The 14,176-nt window shown below is 37.2% G+C and overlaps 1 protein-coding gene and 1 long non-coding RNA gene across 4 annotated transcripts in view; one reads left to right on the forward strand and one right to left on the reverse strand.

The window, feature by feature from the left end:
* LOC126176926 (uncharacterized) overlaps positions 1 to 2,458 on the forward strand; it is a 249,579-nt gene extending 247,121 nt beyond the window's left edge. For both annotated transcript variants that reach the window (XM_049924113.1, XM_049924114.1), the window contains exon 21: positions 1,378 to 2,458. In XM_049924113.1, the coding sequence (XP_049780070.1) occupies positions 1,378 to 1,497 (120 nt within the window). In that variant the 3' untranslated portion in view covers positions 1,498 to 2,458. The remainder of the gene's footprint in view (positions 1 to 1,377) is intronic.
* Positions 2,459 to 7,431: 4,973 nt separating this feature from the next.
* LOC126176928 (uncharacterized) lies at positions 7,432 to 11,294 on the reverse strand. 2 transcript variants are annotated; one of them, XR_007535711.1, is made up of 5 exons: positions 10,776 to 11,294; positions 10,193 to 10,536; positions 8,888 to 8,919; positions 8,430 to 8,779; positions 7,432 to 8,322 (listed from the first exon to the last, which is right to left on the reverse strand). It is a non-coding gene; the product is annotated as an uncharacterized LOC126176928 (long non-coding RNA). The 2 variants fall into 2 exon arrangements; XR_007535710.1 differs by having other exon boundaries at positions 10,193 to 11,294.
* Positions 11,295 to 14,176: the final 2,882 nt, after the last annotated feature.

Here is a 14,176-nt window from a genome sequence, read left to right on the forward strand (position 1 = left end):
ACCAACTGACCTGCCTACACTGTGATGCATTCTATGTGGGAATGACCAGCAACAAACTGTCCATTCGCATGAATGGACACAGGCAGACAGTGTTTGTTGGCAATGAGGATCACCCTGTGGCTAAACATGCCTTGGTGCACGGCCAGCACATCTTGGCGCAGTGTTACACCGTCCGGGTTATCTGGATACTTCCCACTAACACCAACCAATCCGAACTCCGGAGATGGGAACTTGCTGTTCAATATATCGTCTCTTCCCGTTATCCACCAGGCCTCAATCTCCGCTAATTTCAAGTTGCCGCCACTCATACCTCACCTGTCATTCAACAACGTCTTTGCCTCTGCACTTCAGCCTCGACTGACATCTCTGCCCAAACTCTTTGTCTTTAACTATGTCTGCTTGTGTCTGTATATGTGTTGATGGATATGTGTGTGTGCGCGAGTGTATACCCGTCCTTTTTTCCTCCTTTTTCCCCCTAAGGTAAGTCTTTCCGCTCCCGGGACTGGAATGACTCCATACCCTCTCCCTTAAAACCCACATCCTTTTGTCTTTCCCTCTCCTTCCCTCTTTCCTGATGAGGCAACAGTTTGTTGCGAAAGCTTGAATTTTGTGTGTATGTTTGTGTTCGTTTGTGTGTCTGTCGACCTGCCAGCACTTTCATTTGGTAAGTCACATCATCTTTGTTTTTAGGTATATAACAATATAGATTGTTACTTACCATATAGTGGAGATGTTGAGTAACAGATAGGCACAACAAAAAGACTGTCAAACAAGTAAGCTTTCAGCCATAATGGCCTTCATCAGAATTAGACAACAAGTGCGCGTGCTCTCTGACACACACACACAGACACACACACACACACACACACACACACACACACACACATGACCATTCTGGCTGCCGACGCCAGGCTGTATGTGTGTGAAATGCTCTTTTTGGAATTTCCCACTCTCATTTATCAAAATGAAGATAAAATCGACATTTGATTTCCAATTTCAATACATCTAACTGATTGAATGAAGCACTGGAAGAATACATTTTGACTACATTGTCAACCCGTCCCAAATAGTTAAATTTGTTATGAAGGAAATTTAGAAACATTAGCTGACTAATTCTATGATAACAAGAAAGAAATTCCCCCTGCAATAGTCATTCTGCAAACAAATTATATCTACATTTTTTATTCCTCTTCCTAATGTTTTGTGGCCTTATGAATAGTTTTTAAAACTCATAAAATATCACTTGTTCCATTTATCTAGAGTATGGCAGTGTCTTTTATATACCAAAGCAGTAGGAAGAGCTTTTAACTTTATAATAATGTTACATAAATGTTTCAAAGTATTTTTAACATTCATTGTTGAACTTTTTTTTTTCAGACTGATAACATGTGGAAATCGTTGATAACAAATGCTGTGGAGAGAAAATGCTTTAAAACAGTCTTACCCACAATGAGTGACACAGATATCTTAAGTTTAATTATGAGCACTCCTCACTGATGAACATGCATCTCATCTGTGGTTTTAATCAACTTTCTTGCTGTATTTTTTATGTGTTGTTCCAAAGTAAGACATGGAGCTGCATTACTGTGCGGGAATATGACAAACTAATACTGTTTTAAACTGTTGAGTTCCTAATCTCACAAAATAAGTGAAGCAACTGCTGCAGTGCTGAGTTTGTTTTAACCATTGTTTCAGAACAATAATCGGACCTTGAAGTTCGCAGTATGTTTTAATATAAGAGCTATAATTTGGAAATTTGCTGGAAGTATTCCATCATTATGATTAACAATTTGTTTTTAATGTTTAACAATGAACACTACATTATTTTTATATCATTGTACATCAAGTTTTATTACCATTGAGTGCCATAAAAATATACTTCTCATAAATTTTGTGTCGTATTAAATTTGTAAAACAAATTTTGTATGATAACCAGCAAGTTTCTTTACCTGATGTAAATATGATATACCTGTAGCCCACTTAAGAAGTTCACATCATGAAAGACTGAAAGCTTGTTATTATTATTATTATTATTATTTATTTATTATTATTATTATTACTGTTATTTAGAGCTGACCTACCACTATATGTACATATATTATTTTTTATAAAGCTGAAGCCTTTGAGACACTGTGATTGATGTTCCTTGTTGTTAATACCATGTAACACAGGAAATTTCCTGACTTTCTGTGGAGTTGTACTTACAAGCTCAGATATTGTAGCTTGCAATCTGCTGAATGATGCGTGAAAATTTCATCATCATTATCTTTTCATTTCTCCATTTGAAAAGTTTTAAGTTTTTTGTTCTACTTTTGTACTATTGCTTGAACAGTTTATGTATAAAATTACATGTTCAAGGTTCTGATTCTGGCCATATCATAGGCCATTGTTGTACATACTACAACATTGTATATAATCGTTTTTTATTTTTTGGAAGAATACATATATTTATTGGTAATGTGTGCTTCACTTATTACAGAACCATATAACTGCCAAATGAAATGGTAAAAAAGGATACCTTTATCGACTCCAGTATCATACGCTGCAAATAATGTAATATCACAGCCAACGAATATGTGTGTATACTCCATAATTTCACAAATAACTGCAACACCATAAAATTATTTATATTCTGATATCAAACAGTCTCACCAGAATTTCATCAACACAGTGCCCCATCCTTTAATTCGTGACCTTATTAACACTTTTCTGATAAAGTGCTTTCATCCTTGGATTACAGCAGTCTGTAAGTGGCCAGCTTTGTTTGATTATAACTGTCAAAGGGCATAGCTTGTGCATCTTCGGGGCACAGGCTTCCTAAGCTGCTGATGCCATTACTATGTAATCCACCTTTCCTGTAGGAAGTGTTCGCGCAATTTAAGCAGTACTGCATTTCTGGAACAGGTAAGTGTAGCTAATGCAGGACCTCCCATCTACAGGATCATTACCTTGTCAGAATCACAATATCAAGTTGTTTTTGTGCAAACTTCTTTAGTGAAATGTAGTTGGAGATCCTTGTTTCCCAGAAGATATTATATAATTCTTTTTACACCAATACCAGTTGTTATTTCCTAAGTCATTTCAGTGTTGACTTGTTTACAGCATATGAAATATCGGAGCTTGTTAGTTGTACATCGCATAGCAGACATAATGCAGCTTGGCTCTATGGGGGATCTTGTCACTTCTTTCAGTAGGGTGTTTATCATATTTTGCTTCCCAATACTTTACTGATATTCTTCCTTTGATCAACTGTAATCACACATTTCTCATGATTTATGGTTACATTCACTCCAATACATTGCTTCACTTGGCCAATAACTTTGACGCATAACTTCTCTTTCAGCTTTTCCTTGATTTCCAGTTTGTTTCATGGGCATTTAGCAAAAATCGGTAATCATCTTTCCACACTTGTGAGGATAACATCACTGATATGTCAACAAAATAATATACTCAGGTATCAGTTCTAGACATTTTGAGTGCTATTTCAAGCAGTATCCTACATTATTTCAGAATCCGTTGTCAGCTAACCTGCTTCAGATTGTGCAGAGGCTTGTTTAACAAATATATTTGGACACCTTTCGAGTACCCCAAGAGTAACTTCCAAACTCACTTACAAAACAACAACTCAACAACTAACTCACAGCCTCACTGCATCGCTTTATATAGAATTTTAACAATAACTTCCAAAATAAAGTATTAATTTTGTACAATTTTGATGTTACAATTAAAATTTATAAAATGTAAAGAAACTGATGTTACAGTTGAATAAGGCATAAAATACAGTATTCAATGACAATCTTTTATAGTAATATCTATAGTTTTCCATAAGAAAATCATTCTGAACTTTAATTACAATAACATCTCTCATATTATTTTAGTTATGTAATTAATTACAGTTTGGATTTGATTACTAACATGTAATGGTAGTACAGAGCTCATGCTTTATCAGATTAAATACATAGAATGAACAAATAAGGCCTCAGATTCTGGAAATTGCAAAACTGTGAGATGTAAACAATTGGAGAGTTAATTAGAAATGTAATTAAAAGAATATTAATTACAGAGGAAGATGTAAAAATAAATAACAAATGAAAATACTTTGCTTGGTAATAACTTTTAAGCTGTTTCTCAAGATAGTGAGGTCTAAGGTTACTGGAGTTTTAGATTACAATTTTGTTAATTAGAAGCACTGATTTTTCATGCTAACATCTCTGCAGTCTCTAGTTATTTGTTTCTAAGGACTTATTACTTCAATTTCTTGATTAGTTACTTAATTTAGTATATGTACATAATTTTATCAATGACTACAATCCACCAATAATTATGACAACGCACGTCCTTCTAGAACATTCCACACATACAAGGCCTTAGGAAGCACTGAATTGTCTGATAACTATCCAGATGCATATATATTAAAAAGAAAAAGAAAAAGGTGGAATCAGATATTTCTCTCTCTCTCTCTCTCTCTCTATATATATATATATATATATATATATATATATATATATATATATATATATAAAGAAAGATGATGAGACTTACCAAACAAAAGCGCTGGCAGGTCGATAGACCCACAAACAAACACAAACATACACACAAAAATCTAGCTTTCGCAACCAACGGTTGCCTCGTCAGGAAAGAGGGAAGGAGAAGGAAAGACAAAAGGATATGGGTTTTAAGGGAGAGGGTAAGGAGTCATTCCAATCCCGGGAGCGGAAAGACTTACCTTAGGGGAAAAAAAGGATAGGTCTACAGTCGCACACACACACATATCCATCCGCATATACACAGACACAAGCAGACATTTAAATATGTCGATAGACACCGTTGGTTGCGAAAGCTAGAGTTTTGTGTGTATGTTTGTGTTTATTTGTGTGTCTATCGACCTGCCAGCGCTTTTGTTGGGTAAGTCTCATCATCTTTCTTTTTAAATATATTTTTCCCACGTGGAATGTTTCCCTCTATTATATATATATATATATATATATATATATATATATATATATATATATATAATAGAGGGAAATGTCCTTTTTTCCCCCTTAGGTAAGTCTTTCCGCTCCCGGGATTGGAATGACTCCTTACCCTCTCCCTTAAAACCCATATCCTTTTGTCTTTCCTTCTCCTTCCCTCTTTCCTGACGAGGCAACCGTTGGTTGCGAAAGCTAGATTTTGTGTGTATGTTTGTGTTTGTTTGTGTGTCTATCGACCTGCCAGCGCTTTTGTTTGGTAAGTCTCATCATCTTTCTTTTTATATATATATATATATATATATATATATATATATATATATATATATATATATATATATAAAGAAAGATGATGAGACTTACCCAACAAAAGCGCTGGCAGGTCGATAGACACACAAATAAACACAAACATACACACAAAACTCTAGCTTTCGCAACCAACGGTGTCTATCGACCTGCCAGCGCTTTTGTTGGGTAAGTCTCATCATCTTTCTTTTTAAATATATTTTTCCCACGTGGAATGTTTCCCTCTGTTATATTCATATATATATATATACACACACACACACACACACACACACACACACACACACACACACACACACACATTCACACTAGCAGGCACACCTCATGCACGCTCAGCTGCTCGTTCTGTGTGCTCTGTCGTAATGAACATGTTTTATTTTTCATCAACTGGTGGAGGATCATCCAGCAATTGACGTGTCATCAGTTATAATCTAAGACCCCATTTCTCTTTCACCCTGTACTGGACAGTCTCTTTTCATGTACGTAAGCTATAATTTCATATTGGTGAATCTATTGATGACCCCATGGCAATATCATTGTTAGCTGACTGGCATTTAACATAGTCAGTCACACTTGAGGTGAAAGTATCATCATCTTTTGAAGAATTCATAACGTGTGTATTTTTCAACATTCTCTTCTAATTTCTTTTGTTTATTTTCTTAAGATGGCTCATTGTTTCACTTGGATGCCCAACATAGGTAATATACATCACAGTTTTGTATGTTTTCTGATAAAATGCCATGTTTCTGTCATTAATGATGTTTTATGTATCAAGATCAGTCAGGCAATGTCCTTAGGGTACACACACTATAAATAACAAATACCAATTTCCTGGACATGAAGTTCCATTTTTGGCACTTCTCCTCAGGAATTAATACCATAATTTGCAAACAAAAAATTTTCAAATGTGGTAAATCTAGCTTCTTGCCTCACCATACCTGCAAAGCATTCTTTCCATCAATTGCTTTGGTATGTGTCTACCGTGAAACAGGTAGTTGTTTCTGTCGTCTCTGCCCAGAACTATTGTGGTAAACCAGCATCAAACAATGTACACTGAGCTATTTACATCAGTAATCTGTTCAAGTGCTCTATGAACATGTTCATCTGAGCTGAGTACACAGTATTCGTCTACTCTTACTGCCTTATGTATTCTAGATATTCTCAGATGTTTTTATTTTTTACAGTACTCCTTACCATTGCTTGAGTGAATGAATTTAATTTTCTTCTGCATTTCATTCTGCTCTAGGGTTTTGCTACAAAATAAATACTGTGTATTTCCTTCATATTTTTTATGTGCAAACAGCTGTATTAATTGCTTTCCATTAGTAGCAATTGATGTCAGACCACGTGACTTCATACTCAGGCACCTGAATACCAATACAAACGTGTTGGAATTCACTTTTGATGGCAAAAATTCGTCCAGCAGCTGCAGCTGATGTCGACTTTGTCTCCAAAAATTAAGCTTTGTGTGAGTTGCATCATGTGCATAAAATATTAATACAAAGTCAATTATGTGTTGTCAAAATAGCAATTCAGATATAAAGTACAAAGAAGCGCTTTATACAGAGTGGCGCACATAAAACCTGCCCCTGCGCTGGAAGGAATATGAATGAAGAAAATCAAAGTACATCATCGCTTTCTTAAATTTTTGTTGTACAGTTTCATTATTAACAGTGTAATTAACATTTTGAGTAATAGATTTACTTTTATTAGTTTAATAAGCATATTTCAGGAAGGAATTTAAAATCTGTGTTCGAAATGTTCTCCGCCAGCATCCAAGCAAAGGTGTGCACGTCAAAGCATGTTAAGGAAATCACTTTTCACTACTCTTTGAGGAATGTTCGAAATTTCTTGACATATATTGTTTTTTAATGTGTCAAGTGTTCTGGGATTGTTGCAGTAGACTGTAGCCTTTAGAAATCCCCAGAGGTAAAAGTCACATGGTAACAAGTCAGGATAACGGGGTGGCCACAAGCCCTTACCAATGGTCCTCTCTTCTGTAAAATCAGTATGCATACATTACAGATGTGCCAACTCTTCCAATTTAAGCGGAAGACTCCCGATTTTTCCTTCTTCCTTCTGATCTCCTGACCGTGAAGACCGATCTCCCTATTTTCAGAGCAGTTTCAATGCTTTCCTTACGATTTGAAAATCCTGTTCCTTTGATATATTGGTGGATGACAATTTATGGCTGCTACTTGTCTATGTTAACTTGGAAGATTCGTGTAGTGGCTGTCGGGAGTGGCAGTAGGCGTAGCTCACACTTCGTATCAACAAGGAAGTAAGGAACTTATCGTTGGCAGGTTTGGACACAAATGAATATCTATCAACTAGTGCCAATTTCCTCTGCTTCTGGTAGCACCAGCGTAATCATAAAGTTATCGTGGACAAGGAGTTGTTGTGTCTACAGGGCAATGTTTCCAAGTTGGGGGATTTCCCCCTAATTTAGGGGGAATTAAGCTGCCTAGGGGGAAGTTAGAGGGATAAATGTTTTAGGGGGGAAAATATTTAGGGTTACTACCCTCCCCGCTCGACAATTTCATTCTTGACTCCCTTTTACCCAGGCTGGTCTGTTTGTGTGTGGCCTGATGCAGCAGATTTTCGTGGTTTTTACATGGACCAAGGACTGTGGTGCTCCTTATAATAGACATAACAGATTGGGTAATAATCAACAATAACGGACATAGCTGAACCAACATTTTATTGGCGGTCACCTATAGTGTTAGTTTACACAACACTTTCCCGCATTATACACTTCTTTCGAGAGGCCTACTTTTTTCTGTGCTTATTTCTGAAATCAGTGAAGGTATTTTAATAATCTGTCTTGCAACTCCAAAGAAATGCCTATTTTAGTCACCAAATGTGTTTTGTTTTACTGAAATAAAATAACATCAGTGGCCTTCATGAATCACACATATGTATTATTTGGCTTGCTTTCTCCATCTAAAAACAGTTCATTACAAAAGATTTTTTCTCACGTCAGGGAATGACGACTGCTTGCAAGTTTTTATTTCCTTGGTTGGCACTATTGTTTGTTGTAACGTAACTGCAAAGACAGATTTAAAATACTTTCATTTAGTATAAAGCTGCTATGGACAATATGGTCACACAAACGAAGAATTTTTTTCAGAAATTTCGTATCAAATTTTGTACCTTAGTTTTTGTGACAACACTGTGGTCACAGTTTGAATACTGTCTAGAAATTTTTCAACCATCTCTTTGTATGCCCAGTTGTTGCATTCTTGTATATGTAATGTTCATGTGTCAATTTTCACAAACTTGGTACAATTGCATGTTTTTCAATATGGTCATTGGTCCAGCTCCTTCATTATATTTGTAGCAATTAAAACTTGCTGCCTCTTGAAAACAACTCACTCAGAAGGGGAGAATTTTGACTAACAGCCACATTTCTGTCATTTCCTTGTTAAAATTTACTTCATTGGCAAAACAAAGCGGAGTTTGCACTCTGTCATGTTTTATGCACTGGAAGTTGTGACGTAATCCTGAAACAGTGTTTAATTAAACAAGGAAATGTGGTTAATTCAGGTCAAAAGTTTATGAAAAATCGCATTTTTTGCTAAAAAACACAAACGTGCAATTTCTTAACTTACCTTGTTGCAAAGCCACATTCTCATTTCAGCAGCTGTCAAAAACAAAAAATCACGTCATTCCATTACATAAGTCTACAGTTACTCATATAATGTGGTAGATAAGAAAATTTCACATGCTTATCATGTAGAAAAATACTCAAATATTTCCATTCTATCATTTACCAAAATCTCGTTTCGAAAAATCTCCTTATGAGGCATGAGGGACTCTGTGAATATTTTATTCTCGCACTCTGTGGGTACAGTCTCAACATCGGACCCGCACAAACAGACAAGCAGGGGCTGCAGGTATCAAAGAACCCACCGGAAATATCCGTGGTTTGTCGGGAAAATCCATTCTTTGTGTGCATCTCACTTTCAAAGGTGCACCAGTTTATGATTGTTACAGGAGTGTTGACAACAAAGAACTTTCTGTCCTGAGTCATGTGGCAACTCTCTCTGTTCTAGCAGTACATCATGGGAAACCAAGTAAATGGTAAATTTCAATGCTGAATGACTGGAGGTTTCAAGTCATTCGCTCTCAGCAACATGGAGAAGATGGCCATATTAAGCCATGTGGAAGGAGCTAAGCACTCCAAGGCAGTCAAAGCAGTCGAGAAGATATTGGACATTCGTCTTTTTCATCAGTCCTCAGTAAGAGAAGTTATACAACTGTCAAGTGATACATAGACTCTTAAAGGCTGCAAAATGTCTCACTGACCTTAAGGGGTTTTTATTTTCAGTTACTGCATTATTTTTTTATCCTGCCATTTTGGTGATGAGTTAGGCCATTTGAAGAGTTCCAATAATACTTTAAAATGTAAGCAACGAGAACAGGAATGTTGGGCCAGCAGGGAAACCTTGCCAACAGAGTGGTGCTCAAAAGTGAACAACAGACTTTGGCATTTTCAATACACCCTTGCACAGCTTGACGTAACTGATCCTTTTCTAATGTCAAGTTTTGACGCTCATTGTGGAAACTTGCTGCGGATTTTTCAGCAAGGAGGAAGGATCCGCAAGGTACGCCTCGCGGCCCTACTTTCCAGATGAAAGTCACAGTTCATATTTATGCCATCTTACATTGCTAAAATCTCATTATTTGTTAGAAAAAATATTTTTTGTTTCCCTTTCATATTTTATCAGAATTATATCATGATCTGGGAAGTTATTCCTTTATTGCTGGACCAGACAATGGGATTGGATTTGAGGGTTTATATTATCACTGGACGTAGGTTAGCTCTTTTTATTATTAAAACTCAAAGCTTAAGAGTATTATTTTACAATTACTACTAACACATTTCATTCATATGTAAAGTTGTCTCATCTTACCTATCATATTTACAAGTTTGGTAATTACATGAAATTGTCGCCCTTTTTCTTATGTAGGCACAATTACATGTAATTTATCGTCCACCTTTCATTTATGAAAGTCTTTGTTGCCTTATTTGTCTGCATCAGAGGTACTATCGTGCGCAAAAGTATCTGAACGACCTGAATGGTGATCCTCCTGATTTGCATGCAACCAACATAACGTAGCTGTCTAACGGGTCCTCTAATCGCTTTGCAGTATAGTTGTTCGACTATACAAAATTCATACCACGAGAGACCACTAGACAACACTGTTCTTTAAGGCAGTCAGTGTGATGTAACATCTCGCCATGATACTGCAAAAACTAGGAAAACACGTAATTAGAGATGAGTTAGTCCCTAATGCTTGTACAGGTTACAATGATTTTCAAAAGCGTTACCATCTCATTACAATCTGAAACAACTAACTATGGCACATAAACTATGTAGCAATCCTTAAACAAAGTAAATGTTTGCATGAACAAGATATTCTAGACAATGTCTAGACTAATAAAGGTCTATGACAGTTCGAGGTATTTTTCCACTGTATAAGGTTTTCCCGCACCTGCTAAATGTTACAGTGATGATTGGTTTTTGCAGAAACTGGTCGTTAAAGGAACTAGTTAAGGAAAACGCGATAAACAGCGGTAAACGCTCTACAGACTCTCTGTAGGAAACACAATATTAATGGAGTATAATCAGTAACGTCACTGCACTGATTATTCATGAAGAATTATTTGCCCACATGTTTATACTATAAATGACATGACGAAATTTTTTGTTCTGGATCTGTACGGAATACCGAGCAGACGTAGCCACTACCAAGACCACCTATTATTGTAGGTGGTCTTGACTACTGACTAAAATACACTTTCGCACCTGCCCGGGACTTGATCGAAGCAACGATTATCAATGCTGACTAGCTGTAAAGAGACGTGAAATATAAAGATTTTCACCAGTATTTGTTAACACTAATAATATTTTAAAATGTAAGCAACGACAACAGGAACTTGAAACTAAATGACAAAATTATTTCTACATCAAAACCATTGTCGCCCTGTCAACTGTCCGCGAAAGACGTTTAATATACTCGCCTTCACAAGTATGCATGTGCTGAAATTGGAATGCTATGATTTAAAATGTTGTGGCGGGATTTACTACCCAGCACGTTATCGGATTGTTAACCAAGTAAAATCAGATGTTATAAATCGAATTTATTTAACAGCAGCGAGCTGTATCAATATGAGATAAGGGTACAATTTTTTTGCTTGCCTGGAAATCGAACCCGGCGCGTACTGTCGCTGTTTCCCATTCATAAATAGACGTTAAGTATCAATTGCCAGTAGTGAGATGCTCGTATGTTTCACTAGAAATAACGGTACGTATCGTCATAGTTGACTGTTCGTGAACAAACTTTAAATATGCAAATTATTTTTCGGTGGTAGGTCAGTGTGCACATGCTAGGGCGTAAAATTAAATTATGAATATGTTTGTGCTGGACAAGGATTGCAACCCTGATACATTCCATTCCTAGAGATCCGAATTCGAATTCCAGTCGAGGACCAAAAATTGCAACGTCTCAAATTCGAATCAAATATGAACACTGTGAAAGAAATAACCATTCCTAAATTAAATGAAATAAACTTTTTAGTGCTAGTTTACTGGCGACAGAATTTGTGCTTTCGGCAGCTGCCGCCTTTGTTATGGCGCCATTTAAACAGGCTCTGACGCTGTTGGTAGTGAAGGGATATTGTGTTTAATGCGGATTCTGAACCACAGTGCGACCAACATTCTGGACTAGGCGTTTCCATAGGTGAATTAGATCTTTTCGTGAATGTTAAAAATGGACTCCATGAGTGAGAATCGTACCTATACCTTGCAATTATCAAACTATGACCAACCTAGCAGACCACTGCAACTCATGGTTGTCAACGTCCTGATTGTGTTGTTGTGTCCGACGATGCGCCTAGAAGCAGTGAAAAAATCCGGCTCTCTCGATTAACTGGTTAATTACCTGCTAGTTTCTAATGCGGGTATTATTCTAATCTCATGACTGCGTGATATAAGGGCCATTCCAGTCCTCAGAGCTCCGTTTTGATGGCAATATGAAATTTTTTTCAATGGCAACTAATGTTTTAGTTCAAGAAACACAACTGCAGCGTGTGAGGTTACCAGATAATTCGATGATTACTGTCATGATTGCTATTATTATCTTTGTTATGCTGCTATACATGTGATTGAAGGAAAGATATATGCTCTTTTATCATTTTTAGAACCATCTGCTCAAATATAGTAATTATGTAGTTCCTCCCATGTATAGGGAATACTTTTCGATTTAATGTCGGAAATCTCCAATTCTTCGTTAATCACATTAAAATTAAGTTAATTTCTGGAGCCTTTATTTGAGAGCAAAAGTCGTGTTGCTTTTCTTTATTTATTTGCGGTTAGCAACGATGCTTGTAAAATGCGAAATCTGGGGGGTAAAACACTATTCAAAATATAGGGATGTTAATGTCTGCCGTTAAATGTCAAGTGTATGCTTTACAGATGACATGGTCAGACTGTTGTGAATCATATGGGAGTTACATTGTTGCTGATTAATATCTCCCTCATTTTCGTGTGTCTTGTTTAATAAATTACCGAAAAGACCATACCGCCGTGGAGGCTGTCTCTTTTGCAGCGTCTTCACCTGGAATTGAATGAGCAACTCTCTGACGCTTTTGTGCTTACTGAATAATCCAGTAACTAAAGGATTACTTTGATCTTCTCTGAAACTTCCTGGCAGATTAAAACTGTGGGCCGGCCGGAGTGGCCGTGCGGTTCTAGGCGCTGCAGTCTGGAGCCGAGCGACCGCTGCGGTCGCAGGTTCGAACCCTGCCTCGGGCGTGGATGTTTGTGATGTCCTTAGGTTAGTTAGGTTTAATTAGTTCTAAGTTCTAGGTGACTGATGACCTCAGAAGTTAAGTCGCATAGTGCTCAGAGCCATTAAAACTGTGTGCCCGACCGAGACTCGAACTCGGGACCTTTGCCTTTCGTGGGCAAGTGCTCTACCATCTGAGCTACCGAAGCACGACTCACGCCCGGTACTCACAGCTTTACTTCTGCCAGGAGACGAGATACTGGCAGAAGTAAAGCTGTGAGTACCGGGCGTGAGTCGTGCTTCGGTAGCTCAGATGGTAGAGCACTTGCCCACGAAAGGCAAAGGTCCCGAGTTCGAGTCTCGGTCGGGCACACAGTTTTAATCTGCCAGGAAGTTTCATATCAGCACACACTCCGCTGCAGAGTGAAAATCTCATTCTTGATCTTCTCTATTTTGACTACCCTACCTGGCACGGATTTCACAATCATGAGCAGTATTTAAGTATTGGTCAAACAATTATAAGAAGTCAAGGAACATGGCATCTACCTGGTCACATGTGTCTACTGTCAAACGATTGTAAGAAGTCAAGGAACATGGCACCTACTTGGTCACCTGTGTCTACTGTATTCTGGAATCTCGTGGGCGAACAGAGCGTTCTGAGTTGCACACGATCCTTGTTTACGGAAATCGTGTTGATTCTTAGAGTGTAGATTTTGAAACTCCGAAACCTGTTTAATGTGCAAGCATGAAACATATTACATAGTTCTACAACAGACCGACGTCAGTAATGTAGACCTATAGTTTTGTTCATCTTTCCTATGACCCTTCCTGAAAATGAGGATAACCTGTGCTTTTTTTTTTTTTATCATTAGGATGGTTCATCAGGTCATCTACGGTAAAATCATGTTAGGAAAGGAGCAAGTTCTTTTGCATGCTTTGTGTGTAATCCAGTTGGTCTACTTGTAGGTGCAGCGCCCATTCTTCTGATGAGTGATTTCTGTAGCTTTACTATCCCGTGGTCACGTAGTTCTATATCTATTTTGTCGTTCATGCGACTTGATCTTCTTGAATCAATTTAAATAATATAAAATCGATAGTCCTTTGAA

Source organism: Schistocerca cancellata, chromosome 3 (assembly GCF_023864275.1).
Source record: "Schistocerca cancellata isolate TAMUIC-IGC-003103 chromosome 3, iqSchCanc2.1, whole genome shotgun sequence".
NCBI lineage: Eukaryota > Metazoa > Arthropoda > Insecta > Orthoptera > Acrididae > Schistocerca > Schistocerca cancellata.